Genomic DNA, 27143 nt, shown 5'->3' with positions numbered 1-27143 from the left:
GCAGATTTTATTGCCCATGTACACTGTAGGTGTAGTGCTGAGCAACCGGAGCAACGCCACTTTATTTTTCTCCAAGCGAAGAGGGAAAATATTCACAGTTTGCATAATCTATTTTTTTAAGTACTTCAAGACTGAATCATCAGTAAAGCGAAGGACCTCAATCAGACAGAATTTAATGTTTCCAGTGAAAGGCGTCTTTTTTCAGCCATTTTCTATGTCAATGAGAAATGTTTGATCCAGACTCACAGTTTCCCAGAGAGAGAGAGAGATAAAGAAAGAGAGAGAGAGAGAGAGAGAGAGAGAGAGAGAGAGAGAGAGAGAGAGAGATGCAGCCTGACTGGTGTGATAGTCACAACATGATCAAACTTTGGATGTCTGTAACAAGGATGGATATGATTTCTATTCTATTCCAACATATTAGAAACATATTGGTGTACATGCAGATTCACTGAATCTGCATGTACACATAAATGATCCACCTTCCACCCAAAATTTTTTATTATTTTCTCTGATTTAGAGACCTGCAGCCACATCTCTAACCCATCCCTGTAGGCTATATATCACCTTATAAATTACAGTATGATGTATGGGTGTTTTCTTTAAATTACAAATGATTAGAGAGGCTGCTTTCAGTTTTGATTCCACATGCGCGGTAATGTCTCTGGCTATGGCTTCATTTTCACTGACTCTCAGCAAGGAGGCAAATAGACATTTTTCCTAAATGTCAAACTATTCCTTGTTGGTAAAACTGGTAAAATATGGAGTAAGTTGTCATTTCGTAATATCAAATTCTAAGGCAGAACAATTAATTATAATATCACAACCACTATTTTGGGGTGAACATGGGTGAACTAGTGAACATGCTAGACATTAGACACTATATAGCTAATACTCCTAGTAATATCCGAGTCCTACAATCTAAATGTTAAGAAAAATAATGCCTCCAGTGCAGAGACATGTTAATCCATCTATTCATAATCCAATCGATTTTGAAGACCTGTCAAAACATTTAAGGCCTAAAATGCAAATGATTGGATTTTAGACTTTTTAAAGCCTTGTGGAAACCGTGAGTTAGCTCATTTTCAAAATCATTGACAGCTTGTTAAGTATTCATCAGTTTTTAATGTCAGCCAGAAATTGATTGTTTTCTGTATTTGTTAGCTGTATTTGCAGAATGTTCATTTACGGTCTACTGTACATCTGCTGTCAAATAAAAGTGTTTCTTAATGAGTTTGATGATCTTTTTACAGTCAAACTGAACATGTGTTTTTAATTTGCTTTGTGCTTTTTTGAGTTTTCCTACAGTACAGTACTGTTTGTACCTCTGTATGGCATAAAGTAAGTCTTATATTTTAAACTATAGACATCTGATGTGCCTTTTGGGTCTAAACTTGTAAATTCAAGTGAACAGAAAGTTTTATTCACTGCTATTTGACCACTGATAAAGGTCACATTGCTCTAAAAGTGTCAGGTCAGCTTTATATCTGCAAGTGCCTCTTGGTATAGAGCTAACCTGTGACTTCTATTAATATACACAGAATAGGAGATGTAGGTCACAGGGCTTCGGTGCTGTCTTGCAGATAACTACACCGTGTCCGAGGCCTACCGTGAAAGTATAGGCCATCTGCGTCTCCCGATCCACAGGTTTGAGGAGCCTCAGGTAGCGGATTATCCCAGTCGGGGTCAGGCCGAAGATCGTGGTGTAGTCATCCAGGGTAATCTTCACCATGGGGTCTTTCGTCTTCCAACAGAAAGATATACAAAAAGAAACATGTTACCATGGCGACGTGAGTGTTTCATCTGTTCTTCCAAGGCCGCAGCTGTGGGGCTGAGAAAACCTATCAAACGGTACATTTTGATCTGCCAAAGAGTTGAAAAAGTAATCGGCTGGCAGGTCCCTCATCTGTCTTCAGAAAACAGTGGAGAAGGAACTGTGGATGGGACTGGAAACCAATGTCTTTGACGTCTTTGATTGTATCAATAAAGAAAGAAAGAGAGGAAATGGCTTCTGCTAAAACAGCCTAAACCCATTATTCCCCCTGTTCCTTTTTATTAAGCAGTTGTTAAAAAAAATGTAGGGTTTACAACTTTTGTTTAGGGTGTCCAGATGCTAAACAACCTTGAAAACATTTTTTTGAAAGAGCCATTTACTAAAGATGTGTCATCACTGCTGTGGTTAGACTGTGTCAACAAATAAACCTGGACTCCACTGTGGTCAATTGCTGTGAGTCGGCTTCGATTCACGTCCATCAATGAGTCCTCTTAAGAGAGTTTGGTAAACATTAGGACTGGGTGGCTTATTGATTTTGTTATCTCTGTTTCCACTTTGCTTTGATTTGTTAATCTTCTCCCAAGACTGAGTAAAGGGGTATTTTGAAAGATGAACTAAAGGTAGCAGTCATTTGTTTTGGCTGTGTGTGTGAGGTTTTTCGCCCGCTTATGTCTAAAACTCTCTGTGCAGTCAGGGCATGAAAAGCGTTTTCCACTGTGGTGGGCAAACACACGCAAGCATGCACCCACACAATCACACATTCTGTTTGTTAATTAATCAAACAAATATGTCAAAACACCCCCTTTATCCAACTACACACACAAGAATCAAGTCAAATTCTTTTGAAAAAGTAAAGCTGGTATTCAAAGAGAATAATTGCACAAGTTTTGACGTAAGCAACTGAACTGCAGAAAACACAGCAAAACACATCCATCTGCATTTAAAAAAAAAAGAGAACACAGCACAGCAAAACACTCCAAACACACACACTCCCAATAGGATACAGAAGTCAGCGCTCACCCGTCATTACCGGAGACCTGCTTAGTATTTAATTTGCCATTTATGAAATTTTGAGACAACAGAAAACATATAATTTCTGCTGCTGTGAGCACACTGGAACACTCATAATTTTATTTTTTTTCTCTACAAAAGTAGAGTAAAAAAATCATAATTGTATGTTGAGGATGTCTCCAGCAGTGATGAGTGCTCTCACTTTGTTTTTACTTTTCGCAAAGTGATGCATGTACTAACAGTAGGGATGTCCTGAATCAATTTTCAGAGCAGGAATCGAACCGATCAAAGCTTTTTTTAATGTATCAGTAGTGGCTGCATGAGGCTTATCCAATTCTGACTCTTTGTTTATTGCAACTTTTTATGCTTCAGGTACGGCAAGTGTCAAAACCAAATTTCAACCATTTTCTAATGTGTAGCAGAGTGGGTAAATAAACAGCACTTTAGACAGTGAGCACTTTTCACATAGACCAAAACAAAACAAACAAGTTTAACTTTTAGAATTTTGGGGTGTCAGGAGATAAAGAGAAGTTGTCTACATCATATCCAAACTTTCCTGCCTCAAGAGCTCCACACTGACTCTCCTCTTCCCAATAGTGGTGCACCGGAATATAGTTGGTATGCACTCTGCAGGGATCACCCCCCACGGTTCGGCACGCCCGTGAACTGCGGGCTAAATCTCACCATCATAGCGTGAAATACAGTTTTACTAATATTAATTCCTAAAATCTCAACACAGTGTTGCAGTGAAAAGACCAGACAGATGTGTGCTGTGTTTTACTATGAAGCTGGGGGTTTATGGGGTATGGAGTCTTTAAAAACTTTCACCTCCATTGACTGAAATCCTGCAGGCTGTGACTTTGCGCATTTCCAGTGCTTTAAAATGAACATGCTTATGATCATCGGAATAGATCACGGGATTGTGATGTTTAATCCAACTTCACACAGCTCCTCTCACTGGTGCAGCTCTGTCTCTTTGTTTGTCTGTGACGCAGCCTTTGGTGTTGATAGGTTATTAATTGTCACATCTAACCAATCAAATAGAGCTGTGGGCGGGACATTGAGATCATTGAGACACTGAGACTACAGAGTGTAGTATTAATACACTTTACAGTGTATAATTATCTATTTTGTTTTACAGTATACTTACAGTTGAGTATAGTTTTAGTCCAATACTGATATTATTAGTAATATTATTACTGTCACTGTTGGGCAAAACCCTTGTATACCCTTGTCAATATTGTTTTTTTTCAGGTAATGAGAAAACCCTGTGTTTTCAGTCTAAATGGATGCTGCTTAGTCCAAAATTGTAGCTCTTTTTAACACTTTTCAACAATATTTTTAAAACTCACAGACAGACATAAAGGGTGACCAATAGCACTGATTTCTGAAAAAAAAGTCAAAATACAGAGATATGAGGTTTGCATCAAACAGCGATGTTATAGTGTGTTGCTGCTGTTCATTTTTCTATTCATTTCATTTATTTTTATCTCAAAAATGATCTGATCTGTGACTCAAAACTGTAATACAATCTAATCCATGAATTCTGTGATCTGTTGCAGCCCTATTTTCTAAAGATTTTAAACAAGACACTATGATATTATACAAAATATAGTAAGAAACCGATTAAAGCTGTGATGCAGGTTTAATGCAGAGCTGTTAAGCAGTAAAATCGCTTAACTGCATTGGCTTTACTGAAATAAACGTAGGCCTCCTTTAAGCTATTAAATATGCTCAGTGCAGCTGTATTATGCAGGAAAACATAAATATTGGATTAACCTTGGTATCAAAAGCTACTCGATGTTAAAAGGACTCACATGGGCAATTAGGAGCAAACACTTCATCAGGACATCCCTATATTACACTCTGTGTGTGTGTGTGTGTGTGTGTGTGTGTGTGTGTGTGTGTGTGCCATTGCATCTAAAAGCAACCCCTTTACCTACAGGTGTATCACCAGGAGCCAGCTACAACAAGGAAACGACACATGAGCGTGTTACTTTCTGTGAGTACACAATGCAAACACATGAATAAATGTGGACCTTTAATCAATATTTACTCAATGCACTACAAGCGCTTTGTGTTTGTATGCACACATGCATGGGTGGACATGTGGAAAGTGTAGGCAACAGTGAGCCTAGGCTGATACCTCCTCAATGTCATTATCCAGCGCGATGATTCCCAGGGGGGCAGTGAGGTTGGAGCTGACGGAGATAGTCGTACCCACTGGGGCGGACTCGCTCACGTAGCCCTGATAGGTGGCAAACTGGAAATACGGTGCATTGTTATTCTCATCCAGGATCTCGATAATGAGGTCAGCATAGGCTGGGAGGGGGTGACCGTTGTCCTGTTCAGCCTGGAAAGAAAAGAAAAAATGGAGACACGGGGAGAGAAAGTCACAGTCAGTGTGTCAAATATCAACAAGCCTCAAAAGAAGCCTGAAAAGCAGTCTGCTGGAAATGTATTAAAAAGCATTAATAATGATTTGGACGATGAGCGTAAAAGACTCAAGAGTTATGCGGTCCCAAATCTTATGCAGGCACAGGGACAGAAAGGAGTAATTTCTCTGAGTGTCATTTCAATTACAAAAAGCTACATTGACTAAATTTAATCAGGGGTCCACTTAGGATTAGGCCTTAGTAATTACCAGGGCACTTAACGCAAATACCATCATTTGTAGGGGAGAGACAGTAATTAGTGGCTCTTGCTACTCCGTCAAATGAGTGACCCAACGACAGAAGGAGGCTCAACGGAAATATTGCTGGCTAAGTCTGTGCCAAAATTAACCATTTAAACTACTAAATGAGCGTACCAGCACTTGTTTCCAGTTCCACTGCTGATCGTGTAAACTCAACCAAACTCATTTTTTTACCGTCATTGTCTGTTTCTGGTTTGAATGAACCATGGAACAGCTCAATACAGAGTGTTAGCACTGGTGTCACGGTTTAGTCAGGAACCTGGATTTGCAGACATTTTGAAGGTACTCAGATCTAAACAACAGAATGGATCACACACTGAACATTCAATTTAAGCTGGCTTGAGGATGTCTAAACCATAAAACATGTGGAAGCTTATAAAATTTAAAGGACTTGGTTGGCAGGAAATGGGCACGATATTCTGAGAAGCTAAGGTTAAAGACTCAAACAAGCTGGTTCCTTCACTGTAGAATAACAAACCAACATTTTTGCCATCTATTTCCTACCCCGACATAGTGCACTACTTTATGTTTTCACCAAGGACACACATAGCTGAAGCTGGTGTGTGGATGGGAAGCACAATATACAGTGTATTGTGAAAGCAAAGGTAGGTGATCGAGTGATCTGTACATTTTAGAAATTTTACTTAATATCCAAGACTGTAGGATGACAGTTGACTGGTCAAACTTTTGGATCAAAATGCTTACTGAGCCTGCAGATGGCAAACACTCACCCTCCCTTTCCAAATGTGTAAGAGAAACTATGGTGGGCACTAAACTCGCCACAAATTCAAAAGGAGATAGTGTTTTGTCCGTTCTAAGCTGTTGAAGAAACATGGCAGTGCAACATGATGGCCTCTGTGGACGAGGCCCTGTGCCTTCTGTAGATTATTCTAAAATAACAAAAACACAATAACTTTTATTTTCAGGTCATTATACACTAATGAAAACACAATAAAGTATATTATATTCCATTTCTGCTATATTCTGCCAATAGATCACTGTAAATCTTACACACTGGGCTAGGGATGTTAATCATTAATCATTAATCACTGTTAATAATTCAACTGATTAAAATTTTATTGACCAATAATATAAGCTTTGTGTACCATTTCTCTGGGGCTCACTAGTTTCACCACGGTTTTGTTTGGTCTGCCTTGTTGGTCTAGAATTAAACCCAATTTGCTGAATATGGAGAGCTGGACAAGAGCAGCTGTTTCAAGCAAGAGCCTCATTGTTTTATTATTCTGTTCCTCTAAATCATCTGTGCTTCATGAATTAATGTTCAACATAATTAATGTGCTGCTAGAATTGTTTAACTTAAACTTGAACTGAGAAAAAGATGTCTTTGATCTTATTAAATATTAATTGGTTATTGATTGTTAAAATATTAAACTATCAGTCGAGGAAAATGTCCAAAATTTACAACCAGACAGAGGATCTTTAAATGTCACATTGCATGTCAGCTAAAGACAACAACAGTAAAGTTAAAAAATGCTGAATCAGGAAATAGTCAGCTCTTGAGAAAACCAGCAATATTCTCCAAAAATCCCATTCCTGCTACATGAAATCAATAGATTTTCTTCACCTATAAAATATTTAAAAAAACTAGAACATGCAGTGTAACTGGATGTAATAAATGTTACAATACAGCTTACACATAAAGCCCTGGAGCTGTACACTCTCCTGAAAATATGTGAGTAAAAATATTGACTCAAAATTCATATTTGTGTCACATACAGTGCACTCACCAAACATTTTCCAGCACAGTTGGTGGGTGACATGACTGCCTGGGTAGCATAGTACATTACCACAAATCAAAACGCGTGTTCTTCAAACTGTACAACAACCTAAAAGAAGCTGTACTTTCACCCGAGCTGCGCCCGACACCAGCCCAGTGTGACCAAACTGGATGAATGTGGTCTGGTCAGGCTGTCACTGCAATCTTTCCCCTCCTAAACACATATGTCACTATTGGCTCCCACACTGGGATGCTTCAGAAACATTAAAGCTTTGAAAATACAGATGGAGAGGAGGAGTGAGACGACGTCGGTTTAAGCCATGACCTGGAACTAATTCTGCACATTAGCTTGATTTCACTGGGCTTGTGGTGCAGAGTGCTGATTGTAACAGGAGAATAAAGCTCTGCTGCTAAATGTAGAATACAGGAGCCACAGAACTCTTTATTTTTATTTGTGCATTGTCTTGTGTGTAACCTACAATCACTCGTGGACTCTCAGTTCTCAAATTGATTGTCTCTACTCTCTAAAACATTGCAAATCTGTGTCTTGGATGCCTCTATGGTGGATAAACATGATAAAGTGCCCCCTTGAGTGGCCCAATGACCAAGACAATGTCACAAAGAACCCTCTAAGGTGCCCTTCCAATGGACAAAACATGATAAAGTGCCCCCCAGGATGCCCCTCTAGTGGACAAAACGTGATAAAGTGCTCTCCAGGAGGCACTTCTAGTGTGCAAAATGTAATACAGAGAACACAATGCAGTGTAGGTGCTACTATAAACTGGCTCAACCTAGCAAGATGGCGGCGCACACAGTTGCAGCAGCTCAGTGCTTTCCCTGTAGGTGCTTTGTTTGGCTTTTTGTGTATGTGTTATTTTAATTTCGTTGTTCACATTACAATGACAATAAAGATATTCTATTCTATTCTACATACAGTATCTCTAAATGGTTCAATAGATAATAGCTCCCTGGGTGTTTTCATTACAGAGGTTTAGTAATTGTACTTCAAGTAACATAATAATAAAATGTCAAAATCTAAAAATGTTCATCTAAACCAGGGACTGGAACTGTTTCACAATAAATGCATCACAATTTTGGTGTTCAGGTGTTCAACTGCAAACAGTCGGTGCCCTTTTTTTCACCCCTGCCCCTCAGATAACCTGGTTGCACCACCGCCTACGGTTGCAAACTACACACTTTTGCGGTTTTAGCTCATCCAGTTGAGTTTCACACTTGTTTTTTATTGCCACCGCAATGTTATGCCAGATTATCTTTCCTGAAAATCGTCTACCTTTTTCCCTTATCGGAGTGATGATAAAGAACACCCACACTGCGCTGACCCAAAGATCCAATCTGCTCGCACAAACACCTGAGGGAAAGTGCTGTCATTGACAGACAACGCATGTGTGCCTGTATCTCTTTTTCCTCAACATTTCACACACACATTTTTGTCAAAGAAGGAGAGAAAAGGCGGGGTGTAAGATTACAGTGTTCCCTTGCGATTTAGCTCTTTAGCGGTGTCCCTATTTCTGGGAGGTAGTGCTAAATGACCTGCGCTCCGCTGCTACAGCACACGGGCCTGCAGGAGATTCGCTGCTACCAAAAGTCAGTTTGTCACTCAGTCTTGATTCTCCCATCCTGACTCCATCATCCTTAAAGTGTCATACTGCATCTCTTTGCTTTATGTTTTTCCATTTAACCAGACATTTTCTCTCATTTTCTCTCCGTCTCCATCTGCCTTCGTCACTTGTCTTCATTTTATCCTCGTCATCTTGGTAGATACAGCTCCATCAGGACCAATCATGACTTTTGAATAACAACAGATGTGTTTTTCCAAAAATCTGCTTGAGATGCAGCCCATTCCAGCATAGGCTTTTTATCTGCTAAAGCATTAGCTATGTACACCACATACTGTGCTGCATCAGAGCACTCTCAAGATACCAAAGTCTAATTCTCACTTTCCTGCCCCTCTGAGTCCTTGAGCAATGATTCCTCCCCCCTCTCTATGACTGAGGTAGATAAGGCTCCTACCATCCTCCACACACATCTCTCTATCTATGTTGGTCTTTTCCTGCTTCCCCTTTGAACTGTCTCCCGTCCTCTAGCAGTGCACAATCCTCCCGAAGACATGCAAAACACCAAAAATGATCAATCTCCCTCTCGCCTCCTTCCTGTTGTGGAAAGCAACTCTTCCTCTCATCTCTTTGCTCCCCAGCTATCCAGGTAAACAGCGGGTCACGCGGCGCTCAGAGGTGTCTGGAGGTTAGTGATGGGTGGATGGAAAGTTCATCCGCACTGCTGCTCTGCACCAGAAGAACCGAGGCAATCCCTGACTCGGCTCTAAATTAGGATTCATGGGAGCGCAGCAGCCTATCCTCCTGCGAAGTCCATAAATCATAACATCTTTTTCACACACATCTCCAAAGCAGCTAAAGATAAGGTTAATGGCCTCCAGGACTGAGGTTATCTAGGTGGAGTGGCTAAGGGTGCATGCTTAAATTATAGAGATAGGAGTTAAATTTGATGTGGCGCAAGCACATAAAAAAATATGAGCACAGAAGTGAGATCTTTAACTAAAATAATAAAATGCAGCGGCAGGAGGAGAATCACTGTTTTACCTTGATGAAGATGATATTAATAGACTAACATGTATATATTTGTATACAATGGCAATTAATTATAAATCAGCATCTTATCAACTGTCAGTGGAGGTGTATTGTGATATGATCATATCATATAAAACAGGTTGCAACCTTGCACAGTATCATCTGCTGTCAGTGCTTAGTTTTGGGATACAGCAGCATCTGAAATTGAAATCTGTTTGGTGACAGACTGTAGTGGGTCTCCTCACTGAGAGGAGTGGTAGTGGTTTTGCAGGGGTCAGCTATTATGTCAAAATCCTCTGGACACGTGAGCAGAGCGGGTGTGGTGTGTCTCCGTTACACTGGCTGAATTAATCCAGCTCACACTAAGTGGAATCCACTTGAAAATGGATATAAATGTCTTAATCTGTTCACATTTTTACATAATATTAATGGAATTTTATGTGATAATTATCTAGTACTTAGTTCTTATTCAAGGCTTTTCATAAGACTGTACAGATAACAGAAATAGCTTCATATGAATGGAACCACGACATGTTTTCGCAGGGCTGCTGATTAGTTACTGTACAGGGATCTCTTTCAATAATGTAAAATGTCAAGGTGAAGGAAGAGGAAAAAGTAGTCAGCATGCACAGTTGAGATGCGTTTCATTACGCATCACTGAAGAGCAAGAAATAATGACTAAAATATCCCAATGTCTGTCTGCTGAAGCACAGGTTAGTTGAAGACTCACTGCCTCTCAAACTCCTTCAGTTCACGTTGGACACATGATAAATCCAGTCAATTGCTTGTACCAAGGAAAGTCATACATCCTCTGAATGTCTCAGGTCCTTGGTTTGTGGTTGTGAAGTTTCATGAGGCCGGGATTATTCTCATTTTAAATAGTGAGGTCAAGTTTCGAAAAACGGTCCCACTACAATGAAATGGCTACTATGGGCAGAAACAGCATCACACATGAGAACACTTGAGCTCATTAAAGCCACAAAAGTCTCAGCTTTCTAGTCATACCCATATTCTAATACTGTTTAGGGACGCCGGTACACAGAAATATTCAAATACCATTTTTAGAATAGGCGAAATGAATACATTAATGCTGCATTTTGTCTGTTTTTATTCCAAACTGCATGGGATTAGCATAAAGATGACATTTCTGTACACGGGACACTCCTGGGTACCCACAGAACCAATTTTCATTTAGATACCTTCAGATGAGAAGTTGATTGACCCCTTTGAAAATGGCCATGCCAGTCTTTACCTCGCCAAAATTTAGCCCAACTTTGCAGCATTATTTAGCCCTCTTCCCGACAAGCTAGCACGACATGATTGGTATAAATAGATGCATTAGGTCATCTAGTCTGTGATACCACTATCTACATTAAAACTGGCTTTCTTGCATCCTCTGGTACTCAGTGCCCTACACATAACATGATGCACGCATGTAGTGGCAGTGCTGAGGCCAGAAAAAGCAACCAACTGTGAGTGTGGGCTGAAAGTGGAGTGATTTCCAAAGTACAGAGGTGATGTTTAATCGAACTTTATCAATATAAGTTTGAAACTTTTCAGTGACTTTTTCAAAACCTTTTGGGACTTTAGGATTTTACCAAAATGTTTCCAGGCCTCGAAAAAATCAATTTTCCAGGTTTTCATGACAGCACATACCCTGTAATACCCTTTAAAGGACTTTGGATATTTGTAATTCATGCATGTTTTGTTGTTTACCAGCCTTACGGGACTCTGCACATCTGTGAGTTAACAGCACCACCAGATTGGCATTTCAGTTTTGTGTAATTCTTCACAGCAGTCTCAAGCTGGTCTTTTTTTGTTCAGCCTCCTCATGGTGTGACCTTACAGTACACGGAGCAGTTTTTTTGTGGCAGGGTTAGTTTCTTTGCAACAATTAAGGAATGAATAAGTCAAACTGAAGGTTAGTATTTACCTTGATGATGAGTGTGAACCTCTGATACAAGTCCCTGCTGATTGGCTGCAGAACACGCAGCTCTGCAGTTGTTCTGTTCAGGGAAAAATACTCTGTATATGTGGCTGGATGACCTAAAACAAAGAATAAGAACATTTATGGACGTGGATTCAGTGGCCTTTATGATACCAACACCAGGACATTCAGAAGACAAGTCATACTGATCAAGCCAAAGAATGTAAAATGGAAATTAAGATACGTGATGAACCTACCAACCAGGATGTAGTAAAGAATGCCAGGTCTGTCTGACGGGGGCTGTATGTTTCTGTCCATGTCCACAGCTCGGATTGGAGGGGTCACATTCAGTGGGTTCAGTTTGTTCTGCAACAAGGGGTGGGGGGAGTCAGTCAACACAACAAGACAATCAGATGCAAATCCATTTATTTTCTGTTGACTGTATAGTTGTAGCCTACAGTTGCACTGATAATGTCTCCTGAAATAACAATGAGTGCATCATTATACAGAGACAGAATTTCCAGTGTCTTATGAATCAGAAAATTCTGCTTTAAAGGGATATTGTCTGCTCTGGAACACATATTTTGTCTATATTTTGTGTGCTATATATTAATATACTGTCTGGTGTATAATCTTGTGTCACGTGTGGTATATCACATGCAATTCATCCAGATAAAAACAGAATTCTCTATAGAGAAGCTGCTCTAGACTCATGTCCTGGCCCATTAAACTGTTGTGAGGAGGAGCTGCTGTGATGGGCCATTTGTGAAGCTCGCCCCAGCTCCACCTGCTGATACTGTTTTCCTCTAAATAATGTTTGTGCCTCAGTCCTTTCTCCACATTGTGCTGTGCTAAGATTGCACTTACACCTCTGGTGGCTGCAACCACGTGTGCTCGCCCCACGTTTCTAACACCCATCATGAACATGAAGGATTCTCTATGAACTTTTATGACTGTTGCCATTAAGTTTAATTCGGTCAGTTATGCCAGATTTAATGCAAAGCTGACATTGTTTCAGAGGTCTTTGTTATGACAACTTGACATCAATCAAGACAATATAACATGACAATGTCTTTCTCATGACAACTTCACATTATTAAACTTTCAGTTTCATCTTTTATCATTACACCATCATAAGTGGCTGGTTTTGACATTAGCCAGAGTCATGCATAATTTCCTGGACTTCATTTAAAGTGGTACCATTTGGACTTGCATAAAGATGTCATCAAATGTCATAAGGCCAGTTTGACAGCAGAGATCAGTACCAAGGTGGTAAAGCTTACAGTGTTACCTGATAGACAGATAACTGCTGGCTAGTTTACTTGTTTCTGAAGTAGACTAACCTCTGTCTGCTGCTACCTGTAGCTGGCTTTAGCTAGTTAGCTCAGTTAGCCATAGAGCTAGGTGCGTAATTAGCTGAGGACACCCAGGATGAAATTCCTGATGCAGGCCAGTAACTTAGCAGTCATAATCCATAGGACACTGGACAGTTATTAAGGTATCTAGTTAATTAGCCAGTGCTATTAAATCTGTCTCATGAGCATGACTGTAAATATGCCTGATAAGAATTTCACATCAAGGATAATCTGTTTGTGATGCTGTAGGCTACTTTTCCTGCCCATACATATTCAGACACCATCAGCACTAATTACCCAGCTCTATCTCCACTTTTGCACCAACATATGGCTAAGTGGGAATATGTTGAGCACATCACAAATGAATACCTCTCCTTGTGCAAAATGCCTCCATATGGCTGATACAGTATGTGCAAGTATGCTAAGAGCCCTGTGCTAAACTTCCCTAGTGTAGACAGGCACATGGCTAACAGCTCTTTGGCAGGAAGAATCCCTCCCCGAGGGGGTATATTTATATCCCTCAGCTCTGGAGTAATCCTTACACCCCTCCCTAACCAGCCCTCTCGCTTTTACAATGTCTGGAGGTGCGCTAAATCAAATCCCCCTAGCTCTGCACAATGATGATTAGCTATAATACCCTCCTCCAGCAGTCATTATCCAGGGGACTCCAGAGCCCACATTATATCCCCCCAGGGCAAAAAATAAATACAGATCAACTTAATAATGCCTGTCTAGCCATTGTGATTAATTACAATACACTCATCAATTACGAGAAGACAAATCTCCCTGTGGACAGATATGTTAGCATAATGGTTACACTGCAGAATGGAGAAAAATCAGACACCAGCAAAAAAACTGACTGAAAATGACAAAGCTAATGTAGGCCATTCCTAAAAATGCTGTTAAGAAATTAAGTTGTACACTGTTTAAGGAAAGTTAATACTGGAGAACAGGAGGTAAATGTCATGAAGCCAGCTTAGTACGCAAGAAATTAATACAGTAAATGTATACAGTAAATGTAAACATAACAACCTTGAAGCTTTGGGAGAATGGAACCATGCAGTGTTTAGAGAGCAGGAAAACGAGACGAAAGGCCAACTTTTTCTCACACTAATGAAAAAGCTTTGGTTTGTGTAGCCGGTGCTCCCAGGTCCTGCATACTTAGCAGTCTGCAAACCTTTTATCATAAATTATATACCACATGGGCAAACTCTAAATGGAAAGTCTGGACAAACAACTGTGACTCACAATGGTCGCTCTCCCTCGACCACAGCTACAGACAGACCCATACGCACACAGTACAGACACATGTATAAACTGTATAAGGCTTAATCTATAACTTTTGATTTTCTCGAACGAACTGTACAGCTCCCACTGTGTCTTTATTGCAGGATTCTCTGTTATCTAATATCTCTCTCTGTCTCGGTTCAATTTAATTCAATTCAGTTCGACTCCCATGTTCGAAACACGTGAACCCAGTACACTTAACCAACACTAAATCCAGTCTTCTCCCAATAAAGCCTCAGATCAGTATTCCCAGTGTATTCTATAATTTCATCACACTCGAGTTGGTGGCACTTATCAAACTATTTGGTTTGCTGACCAACAATTAACAACAAAAGGTGGTATTTATTTGTTAAGACATTCTTCTTCACATTAGCCACACATAACTCATAAAAGTGAGCATTAAGTATGAATGAGTCCTGGAACACATACAATTTTTCGTCCATCAAGAGCTAAAACACAGACACGGATTTACACCTTTGGGCAAGTTTCTAATTCACACCTCCTGCACTGTGATTTTGGACTGTGGGAGGGAACCTGAGCTCCCGTGTGATGACAGAGAACATACAAACCCTCCTGCTATGAGGACACAAGAATGCCAACCTCAATCCAGTCCAGTCCAGTAAATCCAATCAAATCCAATCCAGACTGCTCCAATCCAATTCTATTCAATTCAATACAGTCCAATCTAGTCTAGACTGCTGATGAGGGCTGCGTTTTACGGATGAGACCTCCAGAACAAGCGGGTCATTTTTGCAATTTTTGGGGCTGATACTGATAGTAATACTGGGAAGTAAAAATATTCCAATATCAATATATTGGCCAATATTCTATAAAAAAGTATAGCCTACATGAAATGTTGCCTATAAAAATAAAACAAACAAGCAAGCTAAAAAAAACTTGCATTATAGGTGTATAGCCAATCAGGCCAATAATATCATCTGACTGATGTATCTGTCTAGCTCTAGTGGTAAAATATCAGTACTAAATGCAGAGACATATATACAAAGATACTGCATTGGCCTTTGGATCATACATCAATGTTGCCACCATATTGTACAAGGCAATTTTCACCTCTACACAAATACCAGTAAACAAATAAATGATTTACAAGGAGTAGAGAAAAAACTTTTTAGAGAGACTTTAAAAACCTTAATGCACAACTCATTGAAATCAGTTGAGAAATAAAAGTTATAGTGTTTTTTATCCAGAAAAGCCGTGTGTATTTGTTCACTGGCCAGTCTTGCCAGGTGTAATGTGGTGGTGACAATGACTTACAACTGACAGCAATAGAGGGGCAAAGCCCCCCCCCCATTCTGGTGTGTCCCATGGGACCTAACTTTGGAAAAAATATGAATGGCTTTTAATGGCGAGAGACAAGTATTTTTTTTCTGCCTGTTTGAATTGTGCAATGAATTATACATATTTTTGTGAATTTAAAACAGCAATTTTACAGTCAAGAAAGTCAGTGCTGAATGAACTACATCTCTTGACTCAAACAACATAGGTCACCGACGGCAACATCGCCGTCCCTTGCAATTTCCTGAAGGATTTCATCCAGCGACTCCTGGCTTTTATCAGCAAAGAACAAGTAAGATCTGTTGCTTGTCTGGCTACATCCCAGAACAAAAACACAGAGACATCGTAGCTTCAGATGCTGCTGTTAGTGTGTGGAGAGAGACAACCATGACGTCACTTCTGTGCACGTGGTCTCTCTGATAATGTGTCCTCAGGGTCTTACACTTCAAAATTTTTTTAATAAACAGTGACTTTCTTGACTTGTAAAATCATATGTGTAATTTGTGGCACAATCCAAATAGAATTAAAAAATTATTTGTCTTTTTTCCCCAAAATAAGGTCACATGGTGGTCCACCAGAAAGAGGGGGACTCTCTATGGGCCAAAGCGGTCAATGTAGTGTCTACAGAAATATACTGTATATATCTTTGGCTAAATGGACCTTGATGTGAGAATGTTGTCTTAACTAGTTTGGTCTAGTCTAGTCCAATTCAATAATTCAGCACAGTTCACTTTAGTTCAGTTCATTCTAATAAACTTTTCATGCATATAAATACACAGGGGGATAGATTTTTTAAGACAGAAACTGTTCATAGATAAAACTATATTTTCTATTGGTGCACCACTTGTTCTCTCCACCTCAGACTCTTTATCTTCGCTGCCACACCATCTCCCTTGGTATTTTTCTTACTTTCATGAACTCCAGCGGTGTTTAGCTGTCATCCCAGGTCAACTCAGCCTTCAACTCTAATTGCTGGTCCAACAGACCAGAAAATGCCTCCAGAATTACCATGCTGAGACAAAACAGCAAAGCCCAGTCTGCCTCCAGGTGTGGAGTGCAAGCGGACAATTAGGCTATTTAACAGGTGTGGCACAGTCTAACATGTTCAGCAGGACTGTACACATGCAGCACAGATGTATCACAAATCGAAATTCAGTGTCACAATGCACAAGCACACCCAGGAGGACAGATAGAAACACAACCTGCGAGCATGAATAATACAAATATGCACATACTATTAACAGGAGGAAAGCTGTTAAAATGACCTTGTGGAACAGCAGAGTGTTCACGCTCGCCTGTCCGCCTGGTTCTTACCGGTTCAGTGAATTCAGGGATGGCAACGCGGTAGGTGAGGGGGTTGCAGTCGCGGGTGTTGTTCACCAGAACACAAGGCAGGAACATGGGGCCCAGGTCGTCTCCGTCCAGAACGTCCACAGTCAGGGTCGTAGTAGCCGTTCGTCTGTTGGGGGGGTAGGGAGCGCGGTCCTGGAGGATGAACAAACGCTTTCAATTTCAGCCTTCAAACTCCCAGACGATTTGCTGCTTTGTGCGCTGGGGCTCAAGATAAAATCAATATAACATGTTAAAACCATGACAGATCTCTGCTGGTGTTCTTCGGCATATGTTACAGCGGTTGTGGAAGCTCACAGTCATGCATCAATTCTGTTTTTATTAATTTGTTTGGCTGTAAATAATCATGCAGAAACACATTTTCTCACACTAACTATAACATTGAAACATTTTTCCAGCAAATAAAGCGATCTAATTACATTGCACTCTTCTATTTGATGAATAGGTTGTATAAGAGGACATAAAACGTTTATAATATAAATGATAATTTTCAAAAACATCTAGACATCTATGCTAGATTCAGTTTTCTAAAGAATTTTCTCTATGCCTTGCTACATAATAAAACCATGGTCTTGGCAGAGAGTTTGTCAACTAGCACTCAGGTAAAAAGCCTCCCACTTGTCGATGTATTTGAATGTAGGAGATTTTATGATGTAAACTATGTATCCAACATCAAACCACTTCAAACAGATGAAACTGCACCACTCATCTACATTCTACTGAACCCTTTCTTCTTATGAAAATTATTCTTGGCAATAATACATATCTTTACAACAGTTATCCTTTAAGATTGCCCCTTGTGGTACTGTTGCTTCCCAGAGTGTTACCCTGAGAAGAGAGCAGCACAGCACTTCAAAGATTCCCGTTGTCAGTGTAATTGAACTCTTGACACAAGCGGCGCAGAGTTCTAGTAAATACCATGTCTTCTTTCTTTCTATACTCTGACGTCCTCTTGCAAGAGAAAATGAAATCTCCCTGGAGGAGCTCTTGCCAGGCTAAAGGGTTGAGTCCTTTGCTCCCTCATGCAGGAAATGGAGAGAATAGGAGATGGGTTGACTGCTAAATGATTATCTGTCTGGCAGTGCTTCATTTCTTCCAGATTAGAGTATAGAGTTTAATATCTGACCGCCGCTTGTTGGGATGAGTTATTATGTAAGCAGTGATCCCGAAGCAATTATAACGATATAAATCATGATAACTGTTGCTTGTTTTTGGATGTTCTATATATTCAGTCGCTCTCAGCATTTAAACAATAAAGCTTTGAAACATCCCACACTGTCCATATAGGAATGTGGGGTAACACTTAGTAATAACCAGCATTAATAAAAGGTAAATTGATGGTTAATTAAACTTTAGTTAGTTAGATTAATGGGGTTTGATTTCAGCATGCGGCCCCTTTGCTGTGATTTCTTAAAGGTTTAAAAGTAATTTAGTAATCATTGACAAATGTTTCATATAGTATATAAGACGTTAAATGTTATAATGTGTGCAACAATAAACTGTTAGTTTACTAATTTAATCAGAAGGTAATTGTGAGCGTTACTTTTCAACTACTTTTCAAGTTTTAATTGTGGTTTTAACAAAGTGTTACCAAACAGGGAACTCTTACGTCCCAGTCTGGGTGTTTCTCTAACTAAAATCAAATTCTTGGCCAGTGGTTTTGCAGTGGCCTGCTGATCATTTGCAGCCATTATAATTCATACTGGCATCATTAGGATTACTTGTTTTACACTATTTTCTCAGCCATGTTGCCCCGTTGAGAGTGTGAAGGAAAATTCCCTCCCTCAAGTAAAATCCATAATTAAAACAGCTCTGATATGCGAAGCTGCTCTGGAACATACAGACTACAAACAGTTATCTCAGAATGTCTCAAAGACAGCTTCAATCACTTTGAATGAAAGAAAAGTAGTAATGAAATACTAGAAGTTTCAATCCACTTTTCCTAATATTGCTGGTAGTGAGCAATCTCTGAATGAGTATTGGTTAAATGTGAGTTAAACAACCTGTTTATGCGATGTCCTTACACTGACTGCCACTGAGAAATCTCTAATTCCTTATCAAGTGTCCCTCTTATGATTGGTAAGACTGAGAGTTAAAAAGATGGTTTGCTAAATGATGATGACATTTTTGAAAGAGAAAAGAAAACAACCCAGATCCTGCCTTAAAATGGCATTCACAAACAGAAAGGATGCCAGGTGGACTTGAACAGCAAACTACTGACTACATGTTCAAAATATCTTCCGTCTAAAATAAATAAAAGGTCTAAAATATGGTGGAAACTCTCTAGGGTAAGGTTAAAAAAAAATAAAAATTGTCCTTGAGTGTCCGAATTCCATGCTCCAAAAGAAAATTTATGAATACAACTCTGAATATAAAACATCTTTAGAGACTGGTTAAGTGGAATTAAGAGTCCTTTACCCTCAAGGTCGCTGGTGAGCTAAACAAACTGAAACAAAATGTACAAATCTGTCCCACTTAAAATCTGTTGATACTGAGTACTTACTGACCTTAAAGGAGCAATTTGTAACACCCTAGTGTTCAAAAATAAGTACAGCAGTCCAAATTGTGAATCGGAGCCATAGATGGTATATTAAGTAGGTTAAATCCCTATTTACTACACGATCTATGGTCGACAGGGATGCACCGATCGACCGTTCAGAGACCAGTTTTCAGCATGACCACCCCTGATTGGTGACCAGCCGGTCAGAGTCAGTGCTGATCACAGCAGCACACACTCAGACACATGCTTGCATGAAGCTGGTATGAGAAACAGACTCCAAGAACAGGATAAAGAGAAGACAGACAGTCTACTACGAGACAGAGCAGCTGACGGTGTCACCAAACAGCGGTAAACTTTCTTGCTCTTCATGCTAATATTAGCCAGCAGCAGACTGCTGTTCACAGACTGACAGTTAAAATCTCACCTCCTGTTCTGGATGGAGAATAAACAACCTGTGTTGATGCGTCTCCTCAGACATTTTCTCATCCAGACTTGTTTAACTTCTGCTTCTGTTTTTCTCACTGCAAAGTTTTACTACAGCAAACTGTTGCACCGCGTCTGTCTCCGGTTTGTTTACATCTGCTTCCACACGAGATCACCTGAAATCGCGTCCCACAAAATCTCACAAGATCATGTTCTCTCTACATACATAATATTACAATAATAATCTGCAGTACTTTTGGAGAAAAAGTCAAAGTTATTTTATAGTTAGTGTTTTGTTATGAACATTCAATTTAGTTTTACAAGAAAAGTTGCAAAAATGTTGGTGAATGCTGTCAATTATAGTTCTAAACGGCCAAAATCATCGGCAGGTCAGACCCTTAAAAAAAAATTGGAAATCAGAATCAACTAAGAAAATTGGAATCGGTGCATTTCTAATGAAGCAAGTAGGTTCACCCTGCCTCCCTGCAGGGACACTAAACAGGAATACAACAACAAGAGGAGCATGACACTATGACTTTGTATACTTTGACAAATACAAGCAAAGATGAAGCCCACACTGTGAGTTGATGAGCTGTTTATAAATCTTTTGTCTGTTGATGTAAAGCTAAGCTTGTTATCCCAAAAACAAAAGCTTACTGCTCTGAAAAGACACAATTTGGAGTCAGAATTTAGTGACTACCAGTCTCACTACCTGCCTTCTCCATTAAAATATTGCTCAATTCAACCATTATGAGCACCTTCTCCTTCTAAAACTTCATTAATGATTGAATGAACTCATAAATAGACATTTCTGAAAAAGATAATGTTGACAAAAGATGGAGATACAAGGTTTCTGCAAGGTTTATTATATAATTCTGCTTTAATATTTGCACTAAAAGGTAATTGTGCAGATTTGTTCACTTACATTGGCTTGGACCAAAACCAGGTAGCGGGTTCTCTCCTCATAGTTTAGCCTCTCTGCCAGAATAATGTGTCCTGACAGGGTGTTTGCGACACTCACTGTTCCATTAGAAGCCTGAAAGAGAGAGAAAGTCGATATCATAAGACAGAAAGAAAGGTGGAAGTGAACAATAAGTCATGACTGTTGAAGAAATTTACAATGGTGTAGAGGGTGTTTATCATGGCGTGACTTGTCCATATACCGGGTCATTGGGGTTGTAAAGGATGCTGTACTCTATATGTCCATTGGGCCCGTCGTCAATGTCCGTAGCGCCGTTATTTCCTGAGAAGCCAGTGAAAATGGTCGTTCCGACTGGTGTGAGCTAGAGAAAAATATGAGAGCAGGGGAAAAGAAAAGTCAACAGCTCAAGGAGCCCCCTGCAAGTACAACATCTACTTACAGCAGAGAGCTCATGCATACAGCTATTACTGTTGCCACTCCAACCCATTAGTATACGAAAAGAAGAAAAAAAAAAATCAAAAAGGGGGAAATGTTGCAGTCAGCAGTAGTCTGACGGCTTACGCACACTGCTGACAGAATAACAAAAAGTAAGTATGAGAACCACCGCTGTTCCCCAGAGCCCTCAGCAAAGTCCACAGGACCAGGCAGCGGGCAGGAGAGCTTGTGCAGGGGAGACGTTGACAGCAATGTAGAATGACTCACTATAGTGTTGGGGCAGCTGCATTATGGCTATGATAACACACTGTGACAGGAACTCTGAACACGCAATGTACACAAGGTGTGAACAACAGAGACTAGTTGTGGTTGTCTAGAACTCAGCAGGGAATTAGCGCCTGATCTCTAAACACTTGACTGTAACATCCTGATGAATTTTCTTTCTTCAGTCATTGCAGGTGATGCAGGTTTGCATGAATACACACAGTGTGGGTCAAGTGCGCAAACTTGAGGACAAAGAACAAACTCTTTGACGATCATAGCTTGCAGGGAGGTAGAACACGGTGCAGCAAAAATGCAGCTTTTGTCAGCCTCACTGTGAGGAAAAAAGATTTTACAGCCACATTGTACAGAACTGATGTATGACCTACATAAGCAAAAGAGACCATCTGCCGGAAAACCAGCTATTTCTTTACAGTTCTTTTTATGCCCGTCACTGGGTCGGATTCTCCTTGAAATCAGATGAAATGAGCCTGTGTTTACATTTTCCCAGGCAAAGTGCATTAGCCAGTTAAAAAGAAGCAAGAGGAGATTTTCATTAAGCTTATTTATACTTTGTGGTTATTACAGTGGAAGCGCTACTGCTTTTGTCCACAGGGGCCTCCAAAATCAACAAAACATTCCAGTTCGCTGTAGCAGCTTTAACTCGACACAAATTAATGACGAGTAGCTGTAGTCAAATTCATCAGTAACAGAGTCTTCAGTGTGTGGAATTCAATCAAGGCAGAAACCAACAGCGGAAGTCGCTCTCTTACCTCGTTCACTGCAACATAGTAGCGTGGCTGTTGAAAGCGAGGGGTGTTGTCATTCCTGTCCCTCACAACAATCCGTACCTCGTGCAAAATAACAGTACCGACCAGCTCATTGGTGCACTGGACCTGCACAACAATGGTGGTGATGTAGTTGGGAGGCTGAGAGAGAGAACAGAAAGAAATGCTATGTAAGTATTACAATGTACATTGTTACATATCACAGTTTACAAACATACGTTCCTCCAGTCGACTGAGGTCATAATAAGCTATTGTACATTTTTTCTGTTCCCCGCAACGTCTTGCATTATATAGAGAATAAAACTATATGTGTTCTTTGTTAGAGATGAAAAATAAGCTACACCGACCTTCACTGGTTTCAAATACTTCTAGTAAACAGGCTACTTAACCAGCACTGCAAACAAACAATACACAATAATGATGTTCACAGAAAAAAAAAATAAGGAGAAGAGAGAGACTTTGGTAAAAACTTCTGTTTCAAAGCATCCACCGGGATTGTCATCAGAACCAATTTACTTTGTTTTTCTACTATGTTTCTTGGTGGACAGCGTCCTCACATTCAATTTTGAATTTATTTCAGTCTGGATGAAAAAAAGCAACACTCAACCTAAATTGCTACTCAATCGTCTTGTTACCTTCGCCAAACACCCTATATTTTTTGGTTCAGTTTGTTTGGTTGTCAGGAAAAACTACAAGCCCGATTTTCATGGAACTTGGTAGAAGACTGTAGCAGTGGCAAAGGACGAAGTGCATCTGAATAACAGGACAGATAAACAAAGTATTTATAACTTTCGTTGATAGTGCAAGAGGTGAATGGTGTGCCGATCCCTTGGATGAAGATCCGTGGATTAATTAAGTTAATGATAAATTAACTGCGTGAATTAAATGTATGCCGATTGTGTCTGTAGATGGAAGCAAATCAGAGAGGTCTTGCTGATAGTGTAACTCGAGTTTTTATTGTGACAAATATGATCCTACCCTAAGTAGTAAAGAGTTTGGTCCACTTGAAAGACAGCTATAACTTTATTAAAAAGATGCATAATGAGCACAAACGGCTATTTAAATAGAGACAGCAATTTTGCTACACCACTGCCCACCACTCCATCCCTACCCCTGACCCCAAGTCCAACTACAACTAAACATAGAATAAACATAAGAGCCACCTCAAACATCACGAAAGCAGCAGGTATTTAAAATATCCTTCATGTTTTTTCCATGTTAAGGTAATTAAAAGAAGCCCATTAAAAGGTTATTGTGGGATCAGATAATTTGCACATAAAATACTGGACTATTGGCCTTGGCTGATGTCTGTGCTGTTCAAGCGCCCTTCTAGTTAATTATGTCACCGGCATAGTTTTGGAGTAAACAAATCATGGCTATTGTTATTTTATTTTTAAGATGGACTGTGCCACCTGATTTTGCTTTTTGAATATCACATGTACTGAATTATTATACAGCAGCAGCTTGTATCACCGCCACCGATACTTCTCAGACATCATCTGAATTCAGTAACAGGGATGATGGTGCCCTATAACGTAATGCGAGTAGGCCAGCTTCTCCCTCCTTCTCATTTGCAGACATTTGACACCCATGTGCTCCTCGGCTGTTGTCATCTCTCCTGTTAATTGGCCGTATCTCGGGCGATATTCCTATTAGCCTCACGTCCAGCTCCCGCCCCTTAAATCCATATACTCTAACCACACACTTCAAAAGCAGTTTCTTTCCCACAGCAGTCACAACACTTAACACGCAGCGCTAACCCCCCTGCACCTCACACCTCACATCTCACATCCTATACTGTACCATTTAGACTGATCGGTATTCACTGCAGGTTTACTGGAGACCCTGGAGAACTGAAATGAACATATTACATACAGAGTGTCTGCATTGATTAATTCACTTACTATATTTAACACTAAGGGATGAATTATCATGCTACGCTGAAACAAATGCAACTCTGTTGCTACATTACATTCAGTATCTTTGCTGTTTGTAGCTAAACAACAGTGGAAAACCTCATGAATTCAAATTTGTTATTAAAATGAAAGAGCAGTGGGGTTATGGTGAAGATTAAACTGTTACTGTAAGATTAAACTCCAGTAAGAATCAAGGTTAATTGCTTTATTGTAATGATAATTTTCTCACGATTGCTATTATCAGTCAAATTTGCAAAACGCTAATTTAGTCTATCACACATGACAAGGTTGATGTATCACCTTTCTTATCTGTTCGCTGTTGGTAAGTAAGAAAGATGACAAAGAACTGCCATAAAGGGAGCAAAGTGCAAAACAAAATAACACAGACAGAAGGAACAGTGAGCGCATTTACATGCACATGTGCATCCTGGTATTGATCAGGCTTTTAGGGTATCCGGTTAATGTGCTGTGCATGTTAACACCATATCTTAGAAACCTGCCTAAGTTTTATCCCTGTTTCGAGAAACCTGAATTGCTGGAGCATTCTGATAGAAACCAGGATTCTGTGGCATGTAAACACCTTATCCAGGTTTTTGATCTTGTCTCTGCCTTGTTCCCGTAACATCTGAGCAAATTTGGAACCTCATCAACTGTCTCCTTGTCTTGTGAAAGCACCATATGTAACGTTAGCAAAACACTGGCTAACTAGATAGCTAAAGGTAGTAAAATGCTAGCTAACTTATTAGCAAGTGATTGATATAGATTAGCGAGCTAGTTAGCAAGTGTTTTGCTAACAGTGTCTAAAGGGACTGTAAAGCAATAATCAATGTGCGTTCTGACTTTTTCTTATAGTGTTAGAGGGACCATGGCTCAGGCACATCACCGAGCCATGTTTCAGCCCAAAAAATCCTCAACATAGAAATTGTAAAAAAACAGTCGACCAGTCTAACTCCAGAATTCAGTACAGCATAGTCCTATGACGTGTTAAACAAAAACAAAAAACTTCCTTTTCAAGATGTTAATATATGTCACTTGTATAGGTCCCCATCACCATGTTTCAAGCATCTTCAAAATGAGGTTTTCATGTCAACATAGACAAGTCCAGCACACACCATGCTTGAGCACAAGAAACGGGAAAGGAGAAAGTTGACTGAGGTATCCGGTTTGTTGAACTACTTACTGGAGCGCTGAGCAAAAAGGGTCAGTTCAGATCATAAACTGCAATGTCGCTCCTGCTAAATCCAGCTCAGATGGTTACAGCAGCAAGAAATGAAAATGTGTTCATTCTGAGCTGTTGTGGTAAGAGCATGGGACAGAGATGAGTGGCTAAGACGTTTAATAATCGAGAAACACGATCATGAACAGGGATATGAATACTCAGGTTGCTCACATTTCATGTAAATGTCATATTCCACATATAACCCAAACCAGGATCCTGATCCACCTGTAAAAACCATGACTGAAATGAGCTTCTCACATTGCAATAACTGTAGTTTACTTACATGATTTAGGTTTTGCAGTATAGCACAATAATTTTCTGACATGGCTTTTGCTGTTGAGTTTGATCAATTTTCAAAATATTCAATGACAGGAACCAAAATGACTTCACCACAATTACAAACATTATTTCATACTGATATTATCTTAAAAGTGCATTCATGTTTTTACTCATTGTCTATGTTGTACTCCTTAGTTTTTCTTCAGCCAGTATGTTGCCCTCATGTCTCACTGTGAGATCTGTTAGTTGAGTTAACGTCTAGTTTTGTTTGCCTTACTTTTTTTTAGCAGAGTTATGTTTTGTTGACCTCTTTTAAGAATCCTCAGTTTAGTTGCCCTCAGTTTCTTGCTTTCTATTTTTTTTTCTATGAAAACAAGCCCAGCTTTTACAACTTTAAACCTAAGGGTCTTGTGCCTTTACTGTTTGTTCCACATTCACAACAAACAAGTCAAATGTTTTCAGCTGAAAGAAAACTCCGTGTGTAAGTATGAGCACGTGGGCAGCACAGTGGTGCAGTGGTTAGCACTGCCGCCTCACAGCAACAAGTTCCTGAGTTCGAATCCCCCAGGGGCAGGGGGCCTTTCTGTGCAGAATTTGCATGTTCTCTCCGGGTTCTCTCCGGGTTCTCCGGCTTCCTCCCACAGTCCAAAGACATGCACGCTAGGTTAATTGGTGACGCTAAATCGCCCGTAGGTGTGAATGTGAGTGTGAGTGGTTGTCTGTCTCTATGTGATTAATGCATATGTCGACAACGCTTGTAGACAAAACACTACAACACGTTTGAATGAAATCTGTACGTGTACTGTATTACTTAAGTACTGTTCTCTCATCTGCACATGAGCTCAGAAAAGAGAGCTAATCATTCATACATGATGGAAAACATATTTACTTAAAAAAAAAAAAAAAAAACGTATTCCCAGATTTCTCACAGTACATTTCTCCTTAGTCCTGTACTCACGTCTCTGTCCAGAACGCGTCCGGTGCTGTTGAGGTAGAGCCTCTGTCGTGCTGGTTCCAGTATCACCCAGTAGTCGTAGTTGTCCAGCAACGTCAGCGAGATGGTTCTGCCTGGGTCTTGGGCTCGGCCATTTATCTGCATGTTTTCCACCAAAACCGTACCTGTGAAGGCAGAGACCTCTCCGTTTAATTAATAAATCCCACTTGTAGAAGGACATTCACCAACAATGTTTTATGCTTACAGTGTGTTAATAAATCAGGTTGGCGGCGGAAAAGAAACAACACATTAAAGGTAACCTGTGTTACCATTGATAAAATGTTTTGTTTTTGAAAAAGATTACCAAAAAGCAAAGGTCTGATGAATGATGAAGACCATATTACAAGGAATTACAGAAATGAAAATTTAA

General features: G+C 39.9%; 1 protein-coding gene across 2 annotated transcripts in view; it reads right to left on the bottom strand.

Moving 5' to 3' along the window:
• The window catches only part of LOC146315483 (protocadherin-15-like), a 278737-nt gene that overhangs the window by 121259 nt on the left and 130335 nt on the right, over positions 1 to 27143 (bottom strand). For both annotated transcript variants that reach the window (XM_084735432.1, XM_084735431.1), the window contains 9 exons: positions 26738 to 26898; positions 22351 to 22506; positions 21123 to 21242; positions 20885 to 20995; positions 17001 to 17171; positions 12006 to 12114; positions 11755 to 11867; positions 4929 to 5135; positions 1607 to 1741 (listed from right to left, as the gene is read on the bottom strand). In XM_084735432.1, coding sequence (XP_084591558.1) covers positions 1607 to 1741; positions 4929 to 5135; positions 11755 to 11867; positions 12006 to 12114; positions 17001 to 17171; positions 20885 to 20995; positions 21123 to 21242; positions 22351 to 22506; positions 26738 to 26898 — 1283 coding nt within the window. The remainder of the gene's footprint in view (positions 1 to 1606; positions 1742 to 4928; positions 5136 to 11754; positions 11868 to 12005; positions 12115 to 17000; positions 17172 to 20884; positions 20996 to 21122; positions 21243 to 22350; positions 22507 to 26737; positions 26899 to 27143) is intronic.

The sequence above is a fragment of the Lutjanus erythropterus genome, chromosome 14 (genome assembly GCF_056507025.1).
Source record: "Lutjanus erythropterus isolate fLutEry1 chromosome 14, fLutEry1.hap2, whole genome shotgun sequence".
Lineage (NCBI taxonomy): Eukaryota > Metazoa > Chordata > Actinopteri > Lutjaniformes > Lutjanidae > Lutjanus > Lutjanus erythropterus.
This window is presented reverse-complemented; position numbering and strand designations above follow the sequence as displayed.